The sequence below is a fragment of the Lupinus angustifolius genome, chromosome LG15 (genome assembly GCF_001865875.1).
Source record: "Lupinus angustifolius cultivar Tanjil chromosome LG15, LupAngTanjil_v1.0, whole genome shotgun sequence".
Classification (NCBI taxonomy): Eukaryota; Viridiplantae; Streptophyta; class Magnoliopsida; order Fabales; family Fabaceae; genus Lupinus; species Lupinus angustifolius.
Window position 1 is genome coordinate 18,323,716 of NC_032023.1, and position 27,719 is coordinate 18,351,434.

The 27,719-nt window shown below is 35.6% G+C and overlaps 1 protein-coding gene across 3 annotated transcripts; it reads right to left on the reverse strand.

The window, feature by feature from the left end:
* On the reverse strand, nucleotides 228-26,270 carry LOC109327960 (protein SABRE). Of its 3 annotated transcripts, none has more exons than XM_019561147.1 (23): nucleotides 25,872-26,263; nucleotides 23,678-23,789; nucleotides 22,877-23,137; nucleotides 22,380-22,651; nucleotides 21,546-21,768; nucleotides 20,202-20,372; nucleotides 20,015-20,092; nucleotides 18,483-18,734; nucleotides 15,591-17,699; nucleotides 10,698-12,543; nucleotides 10,378-10,472; nucleotides 9,300-9,656; nucleotides 8,811-8,929; nucleotides 7,837-8,086; nucleotides 6,798-7,022; nucleotides 6,120-6,259; nucleotides 4,790-4,862; nucleotides 3,792-3,893; nucleotides 3,506-3,688; nucleotides 2,922-3,251; nucleotides 2,658-2,825; nucleotides 1,998-2,370; nucleotides 228-882 (listed from the first exon to the last, which is right to left on the reverse strand). In XM_019561147.1, the coding sequence occupies exons 1-23, from the start codon at nucleotides 25,940-25,942 to the stop codon at nucleotides 773-775; spliced, it is 7,920 nt and encodes a 2,639-aa protein (XP_019416692.1). In that variant the 5' UTR covers nucleotides 25,943-26,263; the 3' UTR covers nucleotides 228-772. The 3 variants fall into 3 exon arrangements, with proteins under 3 accessions (XP_019416692.1, XP_019416694.1, XP_019416695.1); XM_019561149.1 differs by having other exon boundaries at nucleotides 22,380-22,645; nucleotides 25,872-26,262; XM_019561150.1 differs by lacking the exons at nucleotides 228-882; nucleotides 1,998-2,370; nucleotides 2,658-2,825 and having other exon boundaries at nucleotides 3,183-3,262; nucleotides 3,500-3,688; nucleotides 25,872-26,270.

Below are 27,719 nucleotides of genomic sequence, written 5' to 3' on the forward strand. Positions count from 1 at the left end.
TTGCGGTTTCATTTAATCTCTGCTACGACACGTACTTCCCTTCCGATTTTAATTTTAATTTCCTGTATTCTCGTGGTTAACTATTCTTTTTGAAATTGATTTAGACTAAATGTAACCAAAACAATATTATACATGTTAAGACTAGTATTTTTATCTAAATAAGGATCTATCTATGGGAGAGGATATTGCTTTTATTCTATTTTTCAAAATATAATCGAATTCGAATGTCTGTACATAATCATGCCAACCTTTTAGGTTCATATTTTCTAATAAATTAAGGAACCCAAAAATGTACATTGAAGACAAGCTACAAAAATATACAACCAGAATGAGTTGAGAAGAGATTAACATAAAGGCTCTTCATCACTGGTGACAGAAGTTGTAAAGGAATAGAAAATGTTACATCTGTGTGGTTTGATAGGTAATAGAAAATGTTACATCTATGTGGTTGATATTAATATAAAATGTTGGATAAGAGAAGAAAACAAGGCTCTTTATCACTGATTACTCAGATTACCTGGGAATATACACATTGAATAGCAAGCAAGCAACATCAACCATGCATTGCACTGAATCCCTCAGTTTATCTTCCTCTCTATACACTAGACAGCACCCTCTTCTCCAGATGCCATTTCACAAGTCTACAACTGAGGTACCTCTTGATTTCGAGGTCAGCTGACACGTTTTTTCATCCTTTAGAGTAATTTAAGATCTGGATGAAAAGTGTATTGTGCTCAGCTGAAAATTAAGAAATTCATAACTATAAACATTTCTATTCATGAAAATCTTCATATGGTGAGGATCCACTTGAAGAATCACTGTCAAATGAAATTCTCTCTCTCGGAGATGATGGTAGCGATTCTCTTTGTTGTGAGGATGAGCCTGCAAGATTTTGAAATTTAATTTCTCAAGTAATCAGAGAGGGTCTGGACAAGCAGAGATGATTCAGCAAGATCAGGTATCAAAAACCAAAACATAATATAAGTCAATTAACTTCAGATTTGTTTTAAAAAGAAATGACACATTTCACCAAAAACAACACAGCTTTAAATAGTATTTTTGAAGCCTAGGTGTCACATAGTTAGATGTGGGTTTGTTCTAATGGGGACATTCAAGAAGCAAGTATAACCTTAAAAGGTATTCAAACTACTAAAACACAATCAAATGCAGATAGGAAAAGGTTTAGGATAGACAAAAATAGTAGATAAATCACATCACAAACATTTTAAATGACATACTAATACAAGTGTTATTTGTACTAAATATGATCACCAAAATGTAGTTACTACCATGGGTTAGTATTCACTTGTAATCCAACTATATTGTAGAGAAAGTATTGAATCACAAAATCATTATGCCTTTACTTTATTTAAGCAATCTATCCTGGATTGAAACTCATCCAGAGAAACCAAAAAAGTATGGCTCAAGAGTTATGAGGAGTCCAGAACTTGTGCACAAGGATTCAGCAAGAGGCAGGGTTGGCGAGCTCTTGAACAATGTTTAGAAAAGGGGAATTCACAAAAAGGAAAGAGAGTGGGGAGAGAGTAACAACTTTGCTAAGTCTGGTCAGACCACATAATTTATTCAAATAAATAAGAACTAGAAACACCCTTCATACAATATAACCACTTAATTCTACTCATCTATCTAACAATTGACATAGGATAATTAGGACCTTGACTGTTTTGGGTAGAAAGTCCTTTTCAGAGTTACTCACTCTACTAATCATCAGAGGTTCCTACTTGACAAGCACTTGAAAGTTTAAAACTCTATCCAAAGTCAAGTCATTTGTTTGGACAGCTGTACATAATAGTTACATGATTTATAAAAATGATGACATGTCATAGGTTTTGAAGCGCTCACACTACTCTTTCTTTGATTTATGTCTATGCTATATACACATGTCTTTCACCTAGCACTATATGACATGAATTACATTGAATGTTAAATAGTCATAAAGGCTAAAGCAATAGCATGAAAGTGACACTTAAACAAACCTTTATGTCCTCTGGAGCGGAATTTCTTAGTGTGCCGTCTAATAAGCTTTTTAGCTTTTGTAATCGTGAGCTGCCTAGCAAAAGGAGAAAACTCGACATCACTTTCACTCCAATCAGCTTGAAAATCATTCTCTGCTTCACCTCTCATAGTTCGGAGAACAAATGCCTTTGCCTTGCGGCGTTGAGTATTAAAAAGTCCTCTAATGGATGTTACAAATCCATCACCTGCACCATCACCTGGACGCTTAGGCCAAGATGCTGGATACTGATCAGATTTTCCTGCCTGGCCTTCATTGTCACTAAAATTAAGGTCAATTTCAGGAACACCGGCTCCACTGGGCTGACTTTGTCCTTTGTCTTTAAATTTCTTACCCTACATGATTCATATAAAGGAAAAACTTATACAGAAATCCAGTGACAATAATTTTGGTTTTCCACTAGATTGATCTAAAATTAATTTAGCATATTCTTGTGATTGGGTAAAGGCTATTTTGAAGGGAATCACAGAAACGGCAATTTCACTGAAGTTCTTGTTCTGCCAACTTTCTAAAAAGCTTGTTTGTTTTGTGACATCAGTATATAAAGGAAATAAACCAGGGTTATATATAATGATTATCGATAAAATAAAAAGAGATAAGGAAACTGCAAGACATTCATCACCTGCATTCCAGTCACAGACTTCAGGACTCCCCAGATGATGTGCTTCTTAACTCGTGAGAAGAGTCTTCGCCAAGTCCCAGTAAACTCAACTCGGTGAAATTGATCCATCAGTAGTTTCAGATCATTTACAACAAATCTTTGCCCTTCATATGTTACCAATAACTCAACCTGCAAGAATTGATGTACAATGTTTAGCACAAATTTGAATTGTTGCATCTTAAGTCATAGTGATGATAGATAACAGCTTCTCAAAAAACTACCAACCTGACTAATTTTGATGTTGTAAAACTCCATCATTTTTCGTGGCCTAGATCTCTTCTCTTCATGTGACTTAGCCACCTTTTTTTCTTCATGTGATGAGCGACCAGCTTTGACACCTTTGGAATCTTTTGATTTATTCTTAGAGGCTTCATCTTGTTGCTCATTAGAATCAAATGGGTCATCTTTAGAGGAAGAGAAACTTTGTAAGACAAGTTCATTAGCTACAGATTCTGCCACAGTCTCTTCCCAACTTCTGTCAAAAGACGATGTCCTTCTCAACTCAGGGGTTGTACTAGTACCAGGGTTTGCCTTGACACTTTGTGTTTTTGATGCCTATTAAGCAGGTTACCAAAATTCATGAGAAATCTAGTATCGAAAATAAAATAACAAAACAACAACCAGCCTTAATCCCACTAGGTGGGATCGGCTACATGGATCAAACGACACCATAATGGTCTATCATAAATCAAGATGAAAACTATATTCTTCCCTACCTTTCCTACCAATGCAGCAAATATTAGTATTCCTTGATATTATTACTATTCTGACTCGACAACTATGTATTAGACAATTCATCAAATACTCACTTGCGCCGAATCAACATGGACAGAAGGTTGACTTGTTGCAGGAAATAGCATTGCAGAGATACCAGATTTGGATGAGGCCTCAGACTCTTTTGTTGAGTGACTGGTTGAAGCAGGAGCTTCTTGGATTGATGACCCTTTCTTTACACGCCTTGCACCAGCAGTGGTTGAAACCTTCCAAACCTCCTGTACAAATAATTTATTATTTCAACTTCCAACATAATTTATCATCGAATTTAGCTCGACTTTTGCAGACAAGGTAGTAAGAGATTTGTAATCCTAAACTAACCTGTCGGCGTTGGGAATCTTGTTCTTCTTCTGGGAAGAAATACTCCCACATCATTCTGTACATTGTCTCTGTTAAATGGATCTTAAGGGGATAAATCTCTACCTGTAGTGACAAGTATGTTCTCATTAGAAACAAGCTCAACAAGTCTTGATATTTGAAGCAAATTTCTTTGAAAAATAATTTATAATTTCTGATTCAGAAATCCCTTTGTACTGACATTTTCAGTTCTTTACAAAATGAAATATCATTGGTTATGCAATATTCAATCATTATTTCCTTTGGAAATAGCTATTAGCCGAATTCACACAGCATGATCAACAGTTGTGTTTGAAATGATAGATCCCCCCAGGAACCCTTTAATAAATCGTTATTTCTTCTGAAGCTCCTAGAATAAGAGAGCAAATAATGCAGTTTAACATTTTCTAGATCCTTGTTATTTACAATTTCATTTTTCCATTGCAATTGGCTATTTTTGTTTCTTTTTGCATGTTTCTGTGGATATCTTATCCTCTTTTTTTGATCTATTCTCTTCTCCTTTAATAATGTTTCTTTATATATATATATATTATGAATGTGAACTTCAAATTTAATTACTTTTTATTTCGAAGGTGTATTTCAGGCATGCTTCCAGTAGACCTTTGTTGGTAAAATCTGACAACCATCTTGATTTCAACAGACAACAATTGCACAACTACTTAAAGCCTACCAAAATTTAGCAGCACAAGGTAATGACATATTAATAATGTTCAAGCTCTTACGCTGACGCTCCACTTGGCATATCTTAAACTAACATACCCCACTATACTAACTTGACCAGATTATATTATCATTGACAGGATCAACTTGAGATAACTATTAAGATATATACCTCAGTTTTAATTAATGACCAGTTACTGTCAGAAAAGGGAAAAACCCAAACTATAATAAGAATGGACCGGTTAAATTATTTGTCATTGAATTTCCCTAAGGATCCAAATAATTCTAAAGGAAAAGATCACCTGGAAAAGTTCAAGGGGAGAATTTCCATCCTTTGGAGCCCCCTGTTTTGCATCTACTCGAAGCATCACTTTTCTGGACAAATAATTGTTAAAAGAAAAGGCAAGTAAGCAAACCATATAGTTTTTAGATGCTTCAAATATAGCATATAAATACAGCAGGATTGAACATGCAGTTACTCACCCCTTTCAAAACCTATAGAGAAATTTCTAACTAGTAACATATATAAAAGAACATCTTCAGGGAGCCACCCACCAATTTAATTACTTCAGAGACACATAGCAATCATGAAGTAGCATGATATGCCCACCATTTTTTAATAAGAATCTACTCATTTTAAATGTTTGAATAGAACAACAACCGAGCCTTAATTGACACCATGAACGATATCAACATTCATATTTTGCCTACTCAATGGAATAGGCATGCCATTAAAGTCTTGCACCTTTTGCTTCGTTCATAAATCACCCATCATTAAATGAGTTAAAGCAGCCATGAACTGGTATCACACTATGGTCTGGTAGTCATAATATGAAAATGGCACTGAAGTATAATGGAAAGGAAACTTTTCCAGGTTTAGTTTCACTAGTTAGACATTAGATGATATAGGTTCAAATAATCAAATGCATAAAAGCACCTAAATAAATTTTAGAAAAGCTCAGAAGTTCACCCCTCAAGATGTATCCATCATATAATCCAGCTATCAGGGTAAAGAACAACTGTTTTTGTATTGAGACATCTAACTGAGAACAAATTCAAGTTGATATATATGAGGGAGAATAGTATGACAAAATGACTCTTGGCAAATATTGAAAGAGAAGCATATTTCTAACATAAGAATGACGAAAGGGTAAGGGTCAGGGTAAGTTTCTAAACATCCTTTTTCCTACATCAGAAGGCCAAATGTAACACGATGAAAGAAATTACAGCTTGCTCAACCAAAATGCAGATAGACAGGGTAATTTGTTATAGGTTTACTTTTAGAACACAAGGGGGTGCATCCTTCTGTAAACTTTATGTATGCCCTTTTTATTGAAAGAGAGAAATGGAGTACTATCCTATTTATGTTGATGGAAACAGCGGCACTTGTCACTTATAGAACATGCAGACATATTAAACTATATCATAACCACAAGCACAACAGACGGGTAGGGGATAGAGAACAGCACATACGGAAGCCAAAGGGGAGAAGGATGAAGTTGAACTTGAAACATAATCATAATGCAATCTCCAACAATTAAGACGATGTATAGAGCATCAAAGCAATAAATTTCATAAAATCATCCTATAAAAACCAATAAATTCAGGAAAAGGCCAGGAAAAATTACATACTTTCCCCATTCAGGAGGAGGATTCCATGCTGATAAGAGCATGTCAGACTTGGCATTAGGAAGGCAGTTTCTGACAACAAAATATTTTGTTGTAAACTGAGCAACACCCACATCCTTGTAATCTCGGTCAAAGTCATAAATCTAAGCATTTGGCAGAATGAAACAGAATTAGCACATTCTTGCAAATTGAGAAGAAAGATAAATGAATTGGGGAAATTACAAAATTAAGTGCTGCCAAGGAACTGCTAATCATAGGCATAGGAAAAAGAACAAGAAATAACAACTAAACTAAAAAAGACTGCTGTGATTCTTTCCTTGGTCTAGCTAAAAAAGGACGGTCTAGTGCACAAGGTCCCACCTATTGGGGTCTTGGGAGGGTAGATATAAGCAGCCTTAAGCGAAGAGGTTGTTTCCAGGGTTTGAACCCATGACCTCCAGGTCACAAGGCAAGCAACCTTACCGTTACGTCGAGGCAAACAACCTTTGTTTGGTCTAGCTAAATTAGAAGAAAATTATTAGTCGTGTAGCAATGCATATAAGCCAGACTTGGTACCGAGAAGATTTGATATTGGGACAGCAGTTCAAACTTCCTCAGAAGCAAGTTTAGACCAGACTGGCTGAGTTTTGAAAGGAAACACATGAAGAAGTGAAAGAGAAAAAATTTCAAAATAAATCTTACCATGTCATTAATTTCAGCTTCAGCGAATGATTTACCATCAACAAGCATGCTCCAAACCACTTTATTAATTTGCAAAGATATGCGCATAGCATAGGAGGGACTTTTGTTCTTCTCCTTCTCCATAAGCCGTAGATGTGCAGCTTTTTGTAGAGCCATCCTTAATGATGCAGATGCTGCCTTTCTAGATTTTTGTGCACTTACAAGTTCTCTTTTTAGTCCTTGGACCTGCCAGTGTTGGACAAATGTTGGTTAGGCTTTTGATCATTCACCATCTACTAAAATACAACTCAAAACTACGTAGGCATGCATATATATAAACCGTAGGAAGAATATGCTTGGAAACCTTTTAACTCCATAAATGCGATATCCTTCACCCACTCCTTAAAGAAGGTCAAAGAACCAGAAGTCCGAAACCAAGATGATAAAAAGGTCATTAATGAGTAGAACCGAAAAAAATCAGGAGACGCTGTCCCTGCTGAGAGCAACATTATTAAGAATAAAAAGACCATAGTTCTCAAACTGAAATGGACCCGCCAGTTCAATCAGAAAACCAGTGAACCGGCGGCTCAACAGCCTTGTTAAACCCTAACAGATGGGGTTTAACTGACCTGGTTAACAAGTCAATGAACCAGGCAGTTATAAATCAGCTAGTTCGTCATGAAATCAATCCAGTTTGTTGACAAAGCAGGTAAGTGAACCCAGTATTGGACCAGTTATGTATGGGCAAACATTACCTTGCACATGTTCATATAGTACAAAATACGAAATAAGAACACTAACTTACCCTTGTCCTACGTCCCCCTTTTCTTATATTAAATTCCTTTCATATGAAAGAAAGACTTCTGCCTTTAATTTACTATTTACAGCTAATACATTAATCAACTTCAGCCATTGCAACCATAAATCACCAAGCAAAGTACTAGCCTAATTTCTTTTAGTGATTATAAAGACCATAATACCATAGAACAAGATTCAAAAAATGGACTAAAACTATCTAGTTACATCAACTAAAAGATAGTTAACTAAATCCGTTTCTTACCAGCACGGATCTTCCACCAGCTATCATCCATACATCATTTTCCTTTTCCGGATGCAGATCTCCAGAATTGTCACACCAAAGAGACAACTTACGAATATCATCAAGAAGCAACTTCTGTTCCCTCTCTTTTTGTTCAAGGTTGATTTTTGCAAGTTCCACCTCTTCAACACCATCAGGAACTACCTCATCTGCTTCCTCTTCAATATCTTCATCATCTTCGGCAGAAAAGGACAGGCTACTTTTTCGAGGCCTGAGTTGTGTACAATACACAATTTAATTAGAAGAACTCAACATATAGCACAGAACATCTTGGATTTTGTTTCAGCTTAATACAAAAGGAGATGAATCTATGTAACAATCATATAATTTAACGAACTACATTATTTACATTCAAAACTTTTCTAAAAACATATCACACTGATATAAATAATTCATAGAATTAAGAACAGTAAACTTAAAAATAAAGGTATTGCAGCATCAATAAACATTTAACCAGTGCTTCATATCAGTATCTGGAATAAAGAAGCATTTTAGAGCTTGATAATATACAGAACTCATATGCAACTACACCACACCAATAACTAAACCTAAAAAAAAATACCAACTTGTTCTATCCACATAAAATAACAGCTAACAAATCTGACCCTAATAAAATATTGTGCTTCTGAGCCTCTATAAAGAAATGGTAGTGATCCTACCTATGTAGCTATTTATGTGAGGAAAAAAACACATTAATATTAGCAATGAAAAGCAGATCAATATCAGCGCCATTAAATTTGTGGTAAATATTTTAAGCATATAAATGAATTACTAGAAGTATAGATATGAAATGTAGTGAGGATAAATACTATTGATATAAAGAGGCACAACATACATGAGTGTTTGATGTAGGTAAATAGAAAAGGTTCAAAATATATTTTCTTAGGCAAAAAATATTTAGAATGAGTGCAGAGAAAGAGAGGGTTTATAATTACTTCGGAAGCCGTGCAAATAGAAGATTGGTCAACACATCTAGCATGACCTGGAACTGGCGAGATGTCATTGTTGCTGTTATATTATGTGAATTGAATGTGAGCTCCTTCAAGGGCTTTACCTGCAGTAGAAAGTGTTTTAAAAATGGCATTGAAAATAGAATATTGACCACCTTCATGAAAATCTCACACTGCCTAGCGGGTAACCAACCTGGTCGGCTCCAAGGTGGAGCAGGTGCAGGTTTCGATCAACCAACCCCGAACTGCCACGCACCCCACGTCTATATAAACACTACTTAATGTAGCAACCAATCACTAACTAATCTTCACTAGTTTAATGTTACATTTAATATAAAAAATTCATAAGTGTGGGGTAGGCCGGGTCAGGTTGAGCAAAATACCACCTTGTTGCCAAGCCTACATTCACTGAGGAAAAAGGGAATATTGATATGTTAATAGATTAGGATATGTTGTGGTACAAATTTAACTTGCCTTCAGTCCTGGAGTGCCCCCTTTGTGCCTTGTATACCGAAAATACATATCACAAGGCATAAAAACTCTCTCAAGAAGAGCACCTGTACGCATTACTTTTGGAGAGCTTCTGAGAATTTTAGGGAGCCACTGCAATCCAGCTCCTGGATCAACATCTGTTGGGGCAACATGAGCCTGTACATGCTCCAACATAACAGAGAACTCCATTTTTTTCCATGTCATTTCAGGTTGGTATTCATTAATATGTACATCTTTAGTACCAAGTGCCTGCTCAATCATCTCAAAACCAACCTGAAGGACTGAATGAAATGACCGGGCTAGAACACGGCCACTTACAGCAGCAAGCAAAAATCTACCCTGTCCAACAAAAAAAGTAAGGTGCTTTTAAAAGCATGGCGATGACTACTGGTATGAGAATGAATATATTCACCTGAAGAAGTGAAGTATCAAATGGGTAAAAAGGTAAAAATAAAAATGATGGTGGCACTTATTGTGGAAAATTTACAAGTAAAATACAAACTACATTGTTCTTTTAAGATAAGAGAAGATATACTAGATACTTCAATAACAGCAAAAGGAAGAAGGCATCCTGCTCCCTTATTAATGAATATATTTTTTTATAAAAAGAACAGGTAAAAAAAGAAATGGGGATGAAATAAAAAGGCAAGTAAGCAAACCCAACCAAATCAAATAGAATGCTATGAATCTCCTCTACCCTCGCCACTGAGCAGCCCAACCAAGGAATTAGAAGGTGAATAAAAAATATTTATTAGTAAAAAAAGAGAAGGCACCAAGCATATTGATTGAGAGTACTGAAAAATAAAACAAAAGGGACCAGAGAAAGGGATCAAATTTAAAACAGTGTTAAAGGAGAGGCAAAAACAAAAACCTGTCAGCCTCTTCTGTAAATGATTTTATTTATAAATTAACTATATTTATGGAAAATAAAAGGAGAGGAAGAAATTTGCTTCAATTTAAGTTCAGGTCTCTGCCTATGAGAAAAGTACAATGTTTGATATCTCTTCAGAACTAGCAAGAGAAACTCAATTTAAAGTGCATGTGCCTTTTTTAAACTTACACTTGCATCCTCTGAGTGAAGATTAAACTGAGGCTCAATAACATTCACCATGAAGTGTCGAGTCCCATCCGAATCATCTGTGTTCTCGTTTCTTGCTGGCAATACAACAACAAGTGAAACAACAATGAAAATAGAGAAGAAATAATAATGCTTAAAAAATTTCTCAATAAACTTGCACGCGATGAATGGTAATAATATTTGTGGTAACAGATAATGTACTTTATTATCTATGTATTTATTGTGTTACTAGTCTGATATACTTTGCATGTTCAAATTGGTAGTAGCAATAAACAGAATTTTTCAAAGCACACGAGACATACCAGATGGCAAGTAGTCCACCTTAACTGAATTTGGTGGAGATGAATGTGATCCAGAAGTACCTACAGTCTGAGATGATGGAGAATTGGAAATGTGACCAGTGGGAGGGCAATTTGAGCCATCATCCTGATTTGTTTCAGCTCCATCACGCTGTTTGTTTTCCTCAAGTAATTTTCTCTGTGCATACTGCCGAGAAGGAGAAGGCTTGGGAGCCTCAAAGGCTTTGGATAGAGCACCAACCCAGGCCCAAACAGCATCTCTGTTTTCAATAGTCCACAGAAGCTTCAGACCATAGACAAACACACGCTGGCAATTGTCAGCTATTACCACATTGTAACCATCATCATCACTTGGGTCAGAACGCAAATGTTCATCAGTTTCACTCCCATTTTCAAACTCAGACCGCACGTACGTCATCTCAACATTTCTTCTTCCTGCTTCTTGCCATGCTAGTAACCTAGCAGGATCAGCTTTTGGTGATTGTTTTCTGATAGTGAAGTAATCAGAGGACAACAGAAATCCATCATCGCGATTTTTCTCTGACATGTAACGTTTTTCGGTGGGGATTTTGTCCATGGATACAGACTGTGAACTTTTTCGTATCATGTTAACTACTTTGGCAACAGTAGCGCACTCTTGTTTATTCAGGAAAGCCTTGGGCATATGAAGGTCAAGACCTTGGTAAACAAGATCAAGAATGTCACGCTTGCTTTCAAAAGTATACTTTTGCTTGCCCCTACTATAACATAGTTCATACTTCAGTTTTGTCATTGTGAAAGTCAGTCCTTTGGCTGGATCATCATCATCTAAAGGCATGTTCTTTATACAGGCTGGTGTCGCATCTATACGGATCATAAATTCAGTCATCACTTTGTCTAGTGAGAGATTGCCTGACCTGGCAACTCTTGGAATTCCAAAGCGAGGCCAGCGAGAGAAGCTGCGCAGTTTATGTGGAGGAATGTAATTCAAGCTCCAGAATCTTAGAATCCATGCAAGATCATGAGCACCAAAGTTAAATGTTGGGGAAGATTGTGAAACATTTTGGGATATGCAAGGAGGATCATATACAGTAACATCTCCTTCAATATTATCTCTAGCAATGGAAGATGGGGACTGTTTTTCTGATGAAAGAGGAAAGGGTCTAAGAGAGAAGTTCCAACGAAGGGAAAGATTAGTGGATCTAAAGGGATCAAATACTTTTTCACGAGGTTTGCCCTCAACTGGAAGTGCAAATAAATAATGATTCATGGGATCTCCAGATTCACAATCCCAGTCCATTGTAACATCAAGAGTAAAGATTGGGGCTTCTAGAAATGCACCAGAGACACCTGTTGGAATTTTAAAACCACGCTTGTTTGCCAAACTCTCCAAACTACTCAATAAAATCTTAAAATCTTTGGCAGTAACAAAAACACGACCATCAGACTGGTGAAGTTCCATAGAGCTACTCACAAGTTGAAGTTTGTCAACCTTTTCATAAGGATCAGTACTTGCCAAAATATTCCACCTTGATTCCGAAAAGTGTAATGAAATTTTTCCATGTATGTAATTTCTCATGTCATCCCACCATGGCAAACTCCGCTCTTTTTTTGGTGGCACAATGAGTGGGCCAGGACGCCTAACACTTAGATTAGCCCTCCGAAGTGCCACAGTGAAAGCATAACTAACATCCGCAAAAGCTGGTTCATAACCTACCCCAAATGACACCTCACCTTTCTGGAAATGAATTGGCAAATCTGAGTATGTCTTTATTGGTGGAGTAGTACCACTAGCTGATCGAAGCATGCGAACCTTTCTCCACCTCCCAATATAAACATCTTGATATATTTGAGGTTGAAAGCTAGTTGCCTAGTTGAAATTTGAAATTAATAAATAAGAGATAACAGAAACGAAAAACTATCATGTTGATTATCATTAGTTAGTCCCCAAAAAACAGTAAAAAAATTCAGTTTGAGTAAAAGGAAACATACATTCAGGTGGAAACTTATAAAATAATCATAATAATAATCAATGAATAAAAAAATGCAAAAAACAACAGCAACCAGCAAATATCCACAGCACGTTTACCAGAATTTTCAAGGACAACTTCTTGTTGTTTCTCCTTCTATTGGATAAAGTGGTTTTCTTACCCTTCCTTTGTAGTGCTTGGATGGCAGCTATTTTAGAGGCCTTTTTTGGTTTGTTATTCATTTCATTTTTTAGTGGTATCATCAGGAGGATATCTTATCCACTTCTATTTCCTTTGTCTTATCTTACTAATTTTATTTTCTTATCAGGAAAACATATAAAAAATAAAAACTACTAACCTATTTTTGGAGAGTTGCGAGAGGGAATAAATGGAAAGTTAGAGCTGTCGAGACAAGCATTTGCAGTACACGGATTCAGTTTAAAATGTAAGCATTGGAATAAATGGAAAGTTAGAGCTGTTGAAAGGAAGCATAGGCATATATTGGAAATTAGCCTAGCTTTGTTGGCTCGTGCATCCTTACCTTTGTCTTTTTGGGAATATGCTTTCACTACAGCTGTATTTCTTATTAATAGGAGGCTACCAACTTCCTCATTGGCTCAGTCCTCACCTCATTCTCTCTTGTTTGGTGTTCAACCAGACTATTCCTTTCTCAAGGTCCTTGGTTGTGCTTGTTTTCCACTGCTAAGACCTTATAACAATCACAAGTTAGAATTCAGGTCATCTGAGTGTACTTTTCTTGGTTATTCCACTCAACATAAGGGGTACAAATGTATGTCAAATAATGGCAGGGTCTATATTTCTAAGGATGTTGTGTTTAATGAGTATGTTATTCCCTATGCTTCCAAAGCATCTGAGATTTCTGACCCTAATTCTTCTTCACCTAATCCTATCTCTCATCTCACTCCTATAACTCATTTCTCTCCTTACACTACCTCTTATGCTATGCCTAATGATCCATCTACCTCATCTTTACCAAAATCACCTATTCATCCTTCCTCTTCTATCAATATTCCATCTTGTCCTTCCTCTTCTATTCCACTACATTCATCCCTTTCATCCTCAAACACTCTACTGTCACCTCCTATTGATATAGCTCCTCTCCACTCTTCCTCCTCTAATCAATCTGAGTCTACTCATAATCATTGAACTCTTGTTCCTCTGTTTACTCACCAATGCAGACTCGTTCAAAGTCAGGTATTGATAAGTCATTTGTTCCTAGAGTTCCTAGGACTTTTCTAGTTCAAAGTGAGCCAACTTCAGTTAAAACTGCTCTTAGTGATCCTCTTTGGTTTCAAGCTATGCAAGAGGAATACAATGCTCTATTACAATTAGGCACATGGTCTGTTGTTGATTTACCTCTAGGTAAACAGGCCATTGGTTGTAAATGAGTTTTTAGGAATAAAGAAAATCCTGATGGAACAATTAATAGATAGGCCAGGCTTCTGGCAAAAGGATTTCATCAACAACAAGGCATTGACTATTATGAAACATTTCCCCCTGTAGTGAAGCCTATTACTATTTGGATTCTTCTAACCTTAGCTGTCACTTTCAAATGGCCTCTAGAACAATTGGATATCAATAATGCCTTTCTCAATGGTCTACTTGATGAGGAAGTTTATATACTACAACCTGCTGGTTTTCAGAATGGTGGTAAAGCTCAAATTTGTAGACTTCACAAGGCTCTCTATGGTCTTAAACATGCTCCTAGACAATGGTTTGAAAGGCTTAAAGGTACATTTCTTAAATTTGGATTCCAGAACAACAAGTGTGACAACTCCCTGTTTATTCACATTTCCTCTACATATAGGCTCTATGTTTTAGTTTATGTGGATGATATAATTGTTACAGGATCCTCAACTCCTCATGTTACTCATCTTATTGATAGGCCAAGTACAATTTTTGAACTAAAGAGACTAGGTCCTTTGGACTATTTCCTTGGTATTGAGGTCAAACATCTACCTATTGGATCTTTAATTCTCTCTCAGACTAATTATGTTAGAGACCTTCTTAAGAAGACCAACATGGATACTGCTAAACCTTCACCTACTCCAATGTCCACTTCATTCAAGCTAACCAAAACTGACTCTCAATCCTTTGATAAACCTTCCTTGTATAGGTCTATAGCAGTTGCAGTGCAGTATGCAACAATCACCAGGCCTGACCTTTTAATATCAACAAAGTGTGCTAGTGCGTGTCTAATCCTTTGGAACAACATTGGACTGCTGTTAAAAGGATTTTGAGGTACTTACAAGGTTTTATAACCTTTGATATTCATATTAAATCTTCTGATATTCAAGTGGGTAACAGTTCTTTATTATGCCTTCAATTTCAAGGGGGTATATTAGAATAACTGAAGGATTAGATAGCTTAGTGCATAAGCTAAATTGTGTTAGCTTAGTAAACTAGCTAGTCAGTTTGTTAGATTAGAAGGTTCTAGAACAAAGGCAACTACAAATATTTAACTGCCACATGTGTTGTAACTGCTTCTATAAATAGAAGCTTATTCAGTAATTTGTAATTCAATTAAGCAATTCAATAAAAATAGCAAAACAATTTCAGTTTCTCTCTCTCCCCCCTTCGATTTCTTCTTCTCACAGAGGAATCCAAGTTCAACAAAGCTCCTCAACACTAGCTTAGAGGTAGAAATTGGAGATCATGCCATATCACAATTCGAATAGCTTAGGTATTACGAATCTATCATACAAATGGACAAAAAATAGAGGGATTTGCAAACCATAGAATTCAAGCTGCATGGCAGATATGGAGGAGTGCTTCGAGTGGTATTTATGATAAAATGTGTCTCAAGGTTAAAAGAAATTTTCACCACACAACTATAAAACCTACAATGCTACCATATATGCAACCAATGTAAACAAAAAATGAGAATATTAATAGGATGGGAGGCAATTAGATTTCATAATCTTACCTGTTGAGCCAACACAAGATGACCTTCACATTTACCATAGCTTCCAGAGAGAAGAGGAAATGTGTAATCCCGAAGTTTAACCACAAGAGAACCTATATTTAAGATAATATTTGCCCCATACAGGCGGGAAAATGGTATATCATTTTCAAGACAGACAGGATCAAGCTTCTTCAGAATCTCAATCATCCCAGCCTCTCCACCATCAACTTTTTTCAAGCTTACATCTAAGTCTGATGCAGATATTGAAAGAAGAGAAGTCCTTGAAGTACTAGGTCTGAAACCAGCTTGGAAACCTTCTCCATAAGCACCTGACCCTTCAGATAACACTAGATTCTGGCATGCCTGGTAATATGATCGGAATGATCGCTTATAAATTTCATCTCTCATGGATTCAGTAGTAACAGAATCATTTACATCGACCTCAACATCATTAAAATATTTTTTTCTTTCTTGAGAAGAATTATTGGTGTCACTAGATTTCGGACCTTGTTTGGCCTTTGAAACAAATTCATCTAGAAAGTTCAACCGGACAGCTAACTCACTTGCCTCCTTTTTCAGCAGCTGATAGTGTTCATCAAGCCATCCCTGGATTGGTTCCTCTTCAATGTCAGCAGTCAACTTGCGTATGCAGAATTTTATGCATCCAAATTGTACTGAACTAGCCTTTTTAACTTTAGAGCTCTCTTTCTTCACAGGAAAAATAAGATTAGTCTTAGCAGCAGTTATGAGCTTCAAACCTCGTAACATATCTTCAATGACATCATCAATGGCACGCAATTGCAATCTGTATGGCATGCAAATGTGAACATCAAGACCTTGGATTACCCAGTCCCATATTGTGCCTACATGTCCCTTTGCATCAGATTCACCAGCAGAGACACTAGGAATTCGTGAAATTTGCATCCTGCTACTTTTGAAGATTCTGGCCCCGTTGAAACTAAATATAAGTCCTTCAAGGAGAACTCCTATACGAGCATTCTCCGAGAAAATTGACTGCACCTGAACCATAGCATCGACTCCATCTCCCAGCTCGGCTGATATACTTAACATTTCCACATCAACAGCAATAATAGATTCTTTCTTCTTCTGCTTTTCAAGATGCCCCGATTCAACAGTAGCTTCCTTTTTCCAATTACCATCTTGCACATGAGACATGTCTTCCATGTGTTCATTACTACGCTCCTGAATCTTGCAATTGTGTACAAGTAACTTCAACTGGAGAACAAGTTCAATTAGTGAAAGATGTACATCGGGCTCCCACCTTACAGTAATATCAGTAGCACTGAAAAGAGAACAAACAGCAATGTCTTTAAGGCCAGCTGAACGCCGTACAAATTTAGCATTTTGCATATCAAACAATGCCACCTTTGTTACCGGCTTATTTTCCTCAATATATTCCTGATAGACAGATTTGGCTCTCTCAAGCTCCACCTGTGTGGACTGTTTCTCTTTGTTCACACACAAATTAAGTTGAAAGATTTCAAGAGAGACAGAGTACTTCAGCTTCCGGTACTCATCAGACAGAGAGGACATTATATCTGCATTGCGCGGTGTACCATTTGCTGACACATTTATTATAACTCTACCACCCTGTGAACCGTAATTAACTCGTTTGGGATCTGGGACAACTGTATTTTCCAAGCCTGTCTCACCCCATACATATACAGAACACCTTTCCAGATTTAATTTCAATAACTGAGTTCCTTTCCCTGAAGATTTTGTTGAACGCCCTTGGCTCTGAGTCAGTTTTTTCTTTGAAGCAGATAAGCTTTTCAATACAGCTTGAAATGATATGGCTGTTGATATGAGTGACTCTAAACGCTTGGAAGTCAGATACACTCCCATGCCAGTCACATCAACTGATAAACCTAGCCTACACCTAGGACCATCTTCTTCAGAGGACTCCACATCCTTCTTCCCCCAATCCAAACTAACCTTTGCAATGTGCATAATGGAGCCAGAATTTGATTCCACACCAAAAACACTTTCTTTCAAGCATTCTTGATACTCATCAGCCAAGTAGAGATTTAACTCGCCAAGTTCAACGTGTACTGTAGTCCCCATATTTGAAATGTTGTTTGCAAACAGGTGTGATGATTGTGAGCAGCCCTAGATTTGGAAAGCAATAGATGGACACTTTAAGGTCAATTTCTTAATTAAATTAACATAAAGAAAAAATGGAAAACAAGGATAACAACATAAAAAAATTAAATTGAGTTATCAACATTGGAGATATAATAACTTCGTAGAAAGGAATTAAAAGATTCAAACATACAAAACAAACCACCAATAATTATGCAGAAGTCATTGCTTATGTACCCATCAACAAAGGACTCACCCAAAAACTGAAACGATCATTTGTACCTCAAAACTCCTCCAAGCAGCTGTTACAAATTCTCCCTCTTCTAGAAATTAATAATGATTGTACATGCATCATAAGGCATGCTTGATAAACATACAAATTAAAAGATCCACAGGATATATCATATATATTATACACTGACATGCTCTTTTTACTATCACTCTATTAGGCCCATGAAAAGCCTCCATCTTAACCTCTTGCTTGTTTCTTCTAATGGTGTTAGAGATAGTAAGAAGAGAAACCACACAGTACCGCTTCTCAAATCCCTAAATGGTTTAGGACTCATTTTTTCTTTTACAAAGGATATTTCATCAGATATAAAAGGGGGGGAATGACAGGGATGAGAGAGCAAAAATAACAAAAATTCCAACAATAAAAACACGCATTAGAAGTGAAACTAGTGGTGCATAACAAAACGCGAGAACTATAGCATCTAAGGAAACAGTTTCCAAAAGAAATGCAACAAACTCCCTAATATTTTTTGTTAACTTCAAACAATACTGAGAACTATATATAAGCAATGTACTTACATGATATACTGGAGAATCAACCATATTAAAAAGCACTATCGTCATCTCAGGAGCTGAGACATTGCATGTCCACATGATGGTCTTGCTATCAGTTGATTGGGGCTTTACAACAACAGAAGCTTCTTCTCGAAGTACCAATTTTTTCTTCTTAGACATATGGAGGAGCAACCAAGGCTTTAACCTGCTCATTATGATGTTGCACTGAGTACCTCCGAGCTTGATTTCAGTTTCAGCTCTAACAGGTGAGATTGGCTGAACCAGAGAAAGCACCCCAATAACATTAAGTTACCACAGAAAATACAAAAAAAAAATATACCAATTCTATATGCAATTAAAATAAAATACTATCTAGAACAACCAAGACTATCTGGGCTAGGTGTGGCTGGTTGCAAATACCAAACGGCGTCATAATGTCCTATCATAAATCATGTCTATAGATAAACCAGTTAGATCTAAATTCTTCTTAGCGGATTCACCTATAGTTTTATTGATCTCCCTCTATCTCTAACTATTAGGCTACCCTCAATCTGATTTATGCTCCTTAGTGGGACTTCTACAGGTCTTCTCGACACATGCTCAAAGCCTCAAACCATGTAAGGCGAGATTGCACCATCTTTTCTACAAGACTACAACAAGTGCTATTTAAACTTTATCTTTGATGTATTGCAGATCATATCTTGTCTAGTGTGTCAACTCATCCAACACAACATTCATCTCTACCACATTGAGCTTATTCTATTGTTGGCTTTTTACCACATAACATTTAGACCCAAATAACATCTCAGGTTTATAGTTGTGCAGTAAATTTTTCCATAAAGCTTGGGTGCTATTTTTCTATCACAAGTAACACCTGAAGTACTCATCTACTTGATCCACCTTGCTTGAATCCTATGGTTTAACTAAAATAATAAAAACTCAAACAATGAAAACCAAAAGCAAGGACAAAATTCAGTTTTCCTGAACCTTTTGTTTCCTTTTTGGGCCTTGGTTTTTTTTCTGCAAGAGATTTACCTTCTTTATATTTGTGTGCCCATCCTTTCTGTTAGAATATTAGGGTAGCTTTTCTTTATTATTAGAGGGCTTGGTCTTGCACTAGCTGACTAGCAGTACTAGTACTTAGCCAAATTATTTCTACAAATAGGAGCACTAAGTTGTATTATATTTTCCCTTCCTATCAATCATACATCCAATTTTTTTTATAGTAGTCTTTCTAATAATGAAAACAAAGATGTAAAGTATATAGGTCAACTTCCTAATAACAAATACACTCAATTATAGTTAAAGAAAACAATCAGAGGTGCAACAATTTATGCTTCATATTTTAAGGTGGTGATTAAAGGAGATAAGACTTTAACAGTCAAATTAGAGCTACAATTAACTTATAAAATTAGTAGTGCAATTTCTCAATGTAAACAGTATGTTTACAATTTTATCACTCTTAATGTTAGTATATTTTCTAGGTGGAATAAACACAACAGAATACCAACACACTGTGATGCAAAACAGCTTTATGTACATTGCGAAGAACTTACGTGTACTGGGATATACACAAAAGAAACCAAATCCAACTTCAATATCTCTAGGATGGAAGAACCTGCTTCTCTAAAAAGCTGTAACATGAACGAGTTAAGAGAAAAATTGTCAAGAAGAAGCAAAGAAAGTGAAAAGTTAACAGTATAGCACAAGTACTTCACCAAAATCTACAGTTACACTCCGTACATGAATTTCACTAAACTCCAGTTGAAAATCAAGGCGTGTACTCTCTCCAACATCCTCAGTGGATCGTGATTTGGTGCTTTTCATTTGGATGCCCATGATGTTATTTTCAATGGAAAGACCATGTTCACGATGCACAAAACTCACATCCAACTTTGGTAGATTGAAGCTGACCTGTCATTAACAAGCACAACCCCACAGTTGAAATTAACACAACTTAAAAAAACTATTTAAACCATTTTGAAAGCTACTTTTGATTAAAATAAAACTAATAAATATAACCAAAACTGGTCATAGATCGCACAGTAGACAAACGCTTTAACTTACAATATGGTGCCACATTTCCAAATAAAATTTCCTTAAATGAAAAAAAACAAGATAATAAACACATAGTCGGAGTCCTTACAAGTAAAGGAACAACATTTTGCCCAAAATCAAAATTCTAGTGTCCTACATGCCATAAGCAAAAACAGAATCAAGACTTTGAAGCAACAAGATAACTTATGCAGACTAACTAGTCACTGCCATCATATTCGTGAATTTAAAAATCGAAGCTCCTTGAAAAACTAGAGCAATACACAACAAAACCCATACCCAGCACACCACATAAAAACATGTAGTTGGGGAAAATCCGCACAAAGACACCTCATTATACCACACAGCCTACCAGAAAGGTAAAGTGATGATATAATGCATCCTTCTGCATAGGTGGACCAATACTCTTCACAATCAAAGAATATTTATCAACATTCTGAACTGGTTACACTTACACATACTAGCAATGAAAAGGTAAATAAAGAAACATTACATGACAGTCATATGTAAAAATAATGATTCAACTAAATTTAACTGACAGAGAAATTAATGCGCCATCAGTTCATCATCCTAAAAAATAAAGTTTACAACTAATACATTTTTTTAGTTGATAAAAGAATTATTAAGAGAAAGATACAACACTCTATTTCATTCATTCTACTGCTCCTAGACACAGCATAAAGAAGGTTAGTCACTGCGGAAAAAGCAGATCCTAGACCCAGAAGTGCTATGCTAACATTCAGGCATGTATGCTAGTGGAACATATGAGAACAACAAAGAAAACAAGAACATACCAACCTGATGAAATTTTTATTGAGAATGAAGGGCATACAACTTGGTGATATTCTTAAAGTAAAAGTTACAATTATCATATTGATGTACTTCTTTGAACTTCCTGTCTATTTTTCTGTTTTAGTTGTTTGAGGAGAATTTTGTATGCTCTAAATTTGTCCACTCTTCATCCCTTATAAATAAAATGTGTATGTGTGGGTAGTTATGATGACAAACAGGAAGCAGGTTTAAATTCACAACCTTTTCAGGAAACATAGAACTGTACTTAGAGAAGGCTTCAAGTGATTGCTGCTGCTTTGATGTCTTTTTTGTGCTCATAGAATCAGCACTGGACTCTAAAATTCTGTCAGAGCCAGAAGAAGATTCTGATGAACTTTTGCTTTTCAAAAGCAACCCATCATTCAAGCTCACAGTGACCTCTCCGCTGGAAATGTCCACATCCTTGATAATTATACCCACTCCCCTGTATCCATAAAGAAGAAAAACATTAACCTCGTAACCATACAAGGTTAGAAATGACGAGTCAGGAAAATAGAGAGTATCTGAGTTAAAGTCAGTTAAGCCTACTACAACAGCACAATACAAGAACTGGTGAATTTTTTTAAGTGAGTAACAAGACATCTATAAAAACTGCATGGCAAACCAAGTAAAACTGTAAGAAGACGAGCCCTCTTAGCAAGGCAGATCAATAAAAAGCCAGATACAAATATTGATTAAGAAGGAAGTTCCATATCACAGATTCTATACTTGGAAAAATGTCTTGGGTATACATGATATACCACCAGCATTGTGAACTAAACCAATATAGACTGATAACCAAGTCAGCATTTTTTAAATATGAGCCCCACCAAGCAATAATTGTCAAACTAACTGTCTGTCTATATTAGTTTAGGCACAACTGAGTGGTGCACCATGTGTGTACCAGAATCCCCCTGATAGTTGAAGTTACTCCCTTGAAAATTCGCATTGCCTCAGCTTAGATCATCTTGCAAACAATCTACCTCCACTTCTCTAACCATCATTCCAACAAGTGCAATATTAAAATATACAAAATTTAGAGAGAATAAAAAGTACCTATCATGACCAAATTCACATGAGACGGACAACTTTTCACAGATAAAAAGAGCGGATGACCTTTCTATAGCAGCAATAGATGCTTGGTCAGACGAACTGCATCCTCCACCACTTAAATTAGATACCTGGTCACAACTAGCTCGTGGCTCACCAATGTTAACACTAATAGGTAACATTTGTAGTCTAACTAGCAAATTTGACTTCGATCCACCATCTTTAGATATATCCACATTCAATTCCTTGATCTCAATAGTAGATTTTGGTGTCTGCAACTTTCCAGAGAGATTCAGTGGCCCAAAGAAAAAATTATAATAAGTAGATCATGTGTATTATTTTATTAATTGCCTAATATAATCATTAGGTATGATATGATTATATAACATCGTTTTTAAATGTATTACAGGTCAAACATGCACACACACAGTGGTATGCGAAAATAAAGTCAGCATGTATTTGACCATATAAGCAGAAATCTACAGGTTTATGGAGATGCACACCTTCAGAACCAGATCAGTCACACAAATTGACAAATATCTTGCAATATTGCCTACAATCATCCACTTTCCCCTGCCTGAAGCACGGGATTTCCGACTTTTCTTCTTCACAGGGCTCTTATTTGAACGCCTCATAACGATTTCTAAGTCACATATTAATATCTGCAGCTTTGGATCACGAGATATGAAACCCACACCTAGTTTGACTAGGGACTGGCGTAAGCTGACTTTAATTTCACCAACAGATACAGATTCAACAGCACCCTACATACACATTACAAATCAGCAGAATATATTATTAGTTTCGTGACAGAACAAACATGACAACTCAGTAGAATAAAAACAGACAAACTATGATCCAGAATGCAGTTATATAAAGTAAAGAAGGATCATTGAACCAAGTTGTCCAGAGATTTCAGAATCTTAGTGAAAGCTAGGAGAGAAAAATTATTTCAGTGAAAATTACTGAAACTCTGGGGGATTTAGCAATTTAGTCATTCAATATTTACATTGTTTCTGATAATAAACCGCGGCATTGAGTGCCTTTTACAATCAAGCTGTAGCATGACAAAACACAACCTCTTTTTCATAAAGAAGAAATTTATTAAGATGAATAGAAAGAACTACAGAGAATGAGGAGGGTAAGGAATCGACCTAAACAAAGGAACAAAAACATGGAAAAAGAGAAAACCAGTGTAACAAAGCTTCACAATTCCTCAAGATAAAATGCAAAACGTAAAACCCCTCAATGCCGTTCAAAATTCCTACAATGAAATAAGGAAGTGAATGAGGGCGAAGAAAAACCTTTTTAAACTTCACTACCACATCTCTTAAACATTTCCATCCACCAATACGAAACCCAACAGATGCTCCCAAAATCCGGCTCAAAATCCAAGCCAGCAACCCAGAAGCAAATCTGTAGTAAGATGCATAATCAAAGTCAAGTAAGCTGATGGTTTAAATGTCTGAAGTCTCTAAATAACCAATTAACCATTTATAATTAAAACAATCTGTTGGCGACATAATACTCAATCTTAAACCATAAAGCATAGTAGGTCATCAAGCTCATCATCAGTTGCACCTGAGAAAAATGCAAAAATAAATGGCAACTTGACAAGAACATCATCGGTACAATATAATTTGATGATAAATTTTGGGTTGCTCCAATCTCCACACGGACATCAACCTTAGTGAGAAGGATTTTTAAACAATAACGTGTAAGGTAAAAAAGGTGTGGATGCTGGTATGGTGGTTTACTGTGGTTTGATCATTATGGCGGCAGAGAAATGGCATTGTAATTAAGCAGGAAGTTCCGGATATTATGAGGGCAATACATTTTATCAGTTACATCATGGTCACGGTTGTCTTCCAAATTAGGTCAATATTTCCCCCCAAATTGGTGTATAAATCCTTTCATAAAATCAAACTCTGTTTGATTTTTTATGTGGGTTTGAGAACCCCTTGTACGCATTAAGATATATTTTTTGTTCATATATAAAACAAATGGAAAAAACTCATGAATACAAGATAACCTCAATCCCTCTGCACAGCTATTACGGTTGCACCTTTAAGTAAGCATGGACTAAGCACCATAGGGAGACCGTAAAAAGCAATCCCGTCCCATAAAAGATCAAAAGACGGGGAAGTTCTTTAAAACCTGAGCACTTTGCTACACCAAATAATCTTTATTGACGAAAAACATATAAAGCTCTGCGAAAGGCCTTGGAACCAGGAGATCAAAAGATCTAGCTGCTTAAAGAGACTGTCCGTCCACAGGGATAAGGAGGAAGCATATTATAACCCTCTCCAAATTGCACATTAGCGGAAGCCTTCTGCATTAGGGCTGCCCTTTTTCAATCAGTTATTCCTGCTAAGTTCTTTACACAGATAGGAAAAAGCAAATTGTTGCCAGGTCACAAATATTTTCTCCCAAAGTTCACATTATGTATGTTTTTAATTCTGAGGCTGGTACGTTTCATTATGCCCAACTGGCTGCTGGCCATTCGTGACGGCTGTAGAATCTGTCAAGCGAACTGGGGTAGTTTTTGCTAAGTAATTTCGTAGTTAGTATTAACCCTGTTCAAAACTACTTGTCCAAAAGAAACTCTAAGCTTGGACAGGAACTTCAACCTTCCAGAAAATGTTAGATTGAAGAACAATACTTTTTACTAGATAGGTTCTGAACCAAGTTTTGGAAAACAGACATGAAAGCGAAAGATCCAGAGGAATTAAAGTACTAAATTGTCTTATCGTGGAGGTATAAAAATGGTAAGAGTCAAACACGCATTACAAACTGCCTCTTAAAGTGCTAATATTTAGCATCCCAAAGATAATCTGATTATGGAGCAGATTTTGCATTATTTTTCACAAAGAATTGTCTTTCACTCCAACAACGATGCCCTTCGTTGAGCTAAAAGGAAATTCGATATTGGTATCAAAATAAAAAGTATGCAATGACACGTCATTTATTTCACTTTCATGGCATCCATACTACTGTTTAACTGACCCAAAGACGGCACTGACTTAGAAAATACTAATATACTATGCCCCTAGGGTTTTTGAAAACCCTGGTCAGCGCATAATCGTTTTACTCTTTATAATCAGTGAAAACTGAAAACAAGTGTTGTAGTAAAACACTTTCCACCTTCAACTATATACCAACCTGGTTGCTTACTCAACCAACTATCTTCAAAGTTGGAACACTATTCCCCGCGCAGGAAACAAACCTCTAAAGTCTTAAATCATCACTAAGTAATCAATTTAAGTGTCACACAAGTAGTTACGATAACACTATCCTTCAATTCCAAATTACTTCAATTTCAACCTAAACATAAGCAACAATAATTTGAGCTTCAATATAAAATTACAGCATAATCCTAACTTCAACTTCAGCATAAATAACAACAATAATGACTGCAGATCATCGAATCTACTAAAATTCAGTACAAAAAAATCACAAAAAACTAATAATAATAGATTATGAGAATCGAGGACTTACATGAAGAGGAGCCACAATGTAATAGAAAGCAGCAAGAATCCGAAGAGAAAATTGACAGGAGAAGCTGCCATTTTCAAAGGAGGGAGAAATAAAATCACTTGTTCTCTTCAACAACAAAAAATAACCGCTTAATTTCAATCATGATCTCGAAATTGCACAAGGAGAAACGCAAACATGATTCTGTAGCGTATCTCCATAGCAAAATGCAGCAAGAATCTAGAAGAAGAAGAAAAAGAAGAACCCTAGAATCTTTGAGGAAATGAGAAATGGCTTGAAGAGAAAGCAGAGTAGTTATTTGTTGAAATCGTAGAGATCGGAAGCGAAGATTTATATAAATATATAAAATAAATTATTGTAATAATAATTAAAAAATAATAATATTATTATTATTAATAATAATAATAATAATATAGTTGAATTTTGAGATCTGATGAGAAATCGAAGGCATGGACACTTCTTCACGAACAGCGTTGAGGAAATGAAAGTGAGAGAAGAAAAAGGAAGGTTGGGATCGGGTGCGACGTGGGTACAAGAGATGCAGCGTGGGGACGCTTTGGGGAAACGTGCTGCTGCTACAATTACTGTTTTTGTTTGTACAGTGAAATTATTTATAACAGCAACGTAAGTGTTGGAGTAAAAAGGAAGACATGTTTTGTCAGCTATACATGATAGTGATAATTATAATGATTATGATTATGGCTATTGTTTGTTTCAAGGTAAGTTTATTACACTCTTTTCTCTTTTCTCTTTTCTCTTTTCTCTTTTCTACCATCTTCTTTATCTCAAGTGAATGTGTTGTGTACTTAAGGGCACCATTTAGAGCTAGCTATTTCAGTTGCCTCATTCGGTTATGGAGATTATGGGGAGACTTGTACCAATGAGTTTTACATTATTGGTTCTAGAAAGATATGAAAGTGCTACAAGTTAGATTTTAACCCACATCACATAGAACAATAATCCACCACTATAAGAATTATTATTTGTGTTTATATTACTTATACAAAAGCATCTTTAGAGTTAGAGTGAGTGCCCATCAAATCTTTCTTAAAAGATTAATCTTATCTCAACTATTGTATAGTATTCTTAAAAAGGAATAAAGTCAAAACATAATGTAACGATGGTGTAATTTCTATTTTTTTATTTTGCACTTAACATTTTTTAATTTATACAAAAAAACATACAATCATAGATAATCATTACCAAAATATTAGTTTCAAGTTGAAACTAAATCTCTCACCTTAAATTTGACATTCTAATAAAAACAAAAAATTATAATTTAAAATATATTAATAAAAAATTATAATATAAATAATACAAAAAAATATTCTAATTATACAATATAAATATATAAAAAGTAAATATTTTATTGCATAAAATAAAATGTGGGTTGACACGTACAAATATTTCCTTTCCTTTTGTCTACTTTGACTTTTCATGTTTTGGAGGAAAATCTCAAAACATTTTTACTATTCCATGCATTTTTAATAAATTAATCTAAAAATATTTCTAATTATAAAATATAATGACATCACAAATTTTTATCGAGGACACATCAATTTTATATGGCTAGAAAATAAATTTTAAACTAATATAAAAGGAGAATTTAAGAGCTCTCTTAATAACATACTAATTATACAAAATGAAATATATAAATATTAAATGTTTAGTTGTATAAAAAAAAATTGGATCGACAAATATAAAGTATACTAGTGTCAATAATACATAATTAAAAATAAATATATGAAGTAGAGGTGAGTGAAAATAATGAGCCATAACTTCCTTTACATTTGGTCAACTTTGACTTTTTATGTTTTGGAAGAAAAATATCAATATTTTTACTATGCCATA

Bases quoted from the DNA above. Each gene is read 5' to 3' on its own strand.
- LOC109327960 (XM_019561147.1), bottom strand. From the start codon at position 25,942: ATGGCAGCTTCTCCTGTCAATTTTCTCTTCGGATTCTTGCTGCTTTCT. The intron at 8,930-9,299 runs GCAAGTTAAATT...TTTCTACTGCAG, and splicing joins GGGGCACTCCAGGACTGAAG to GTAAAGCCCTTGAAGGAGCT. The intron at 3,252-3,505 runs GTGAGTATTTGA...CCTGCTTAATAG, and splicing joins TCCATGTTGATTCGGCGCAA to GCATCAAAAACACAAAGTGT.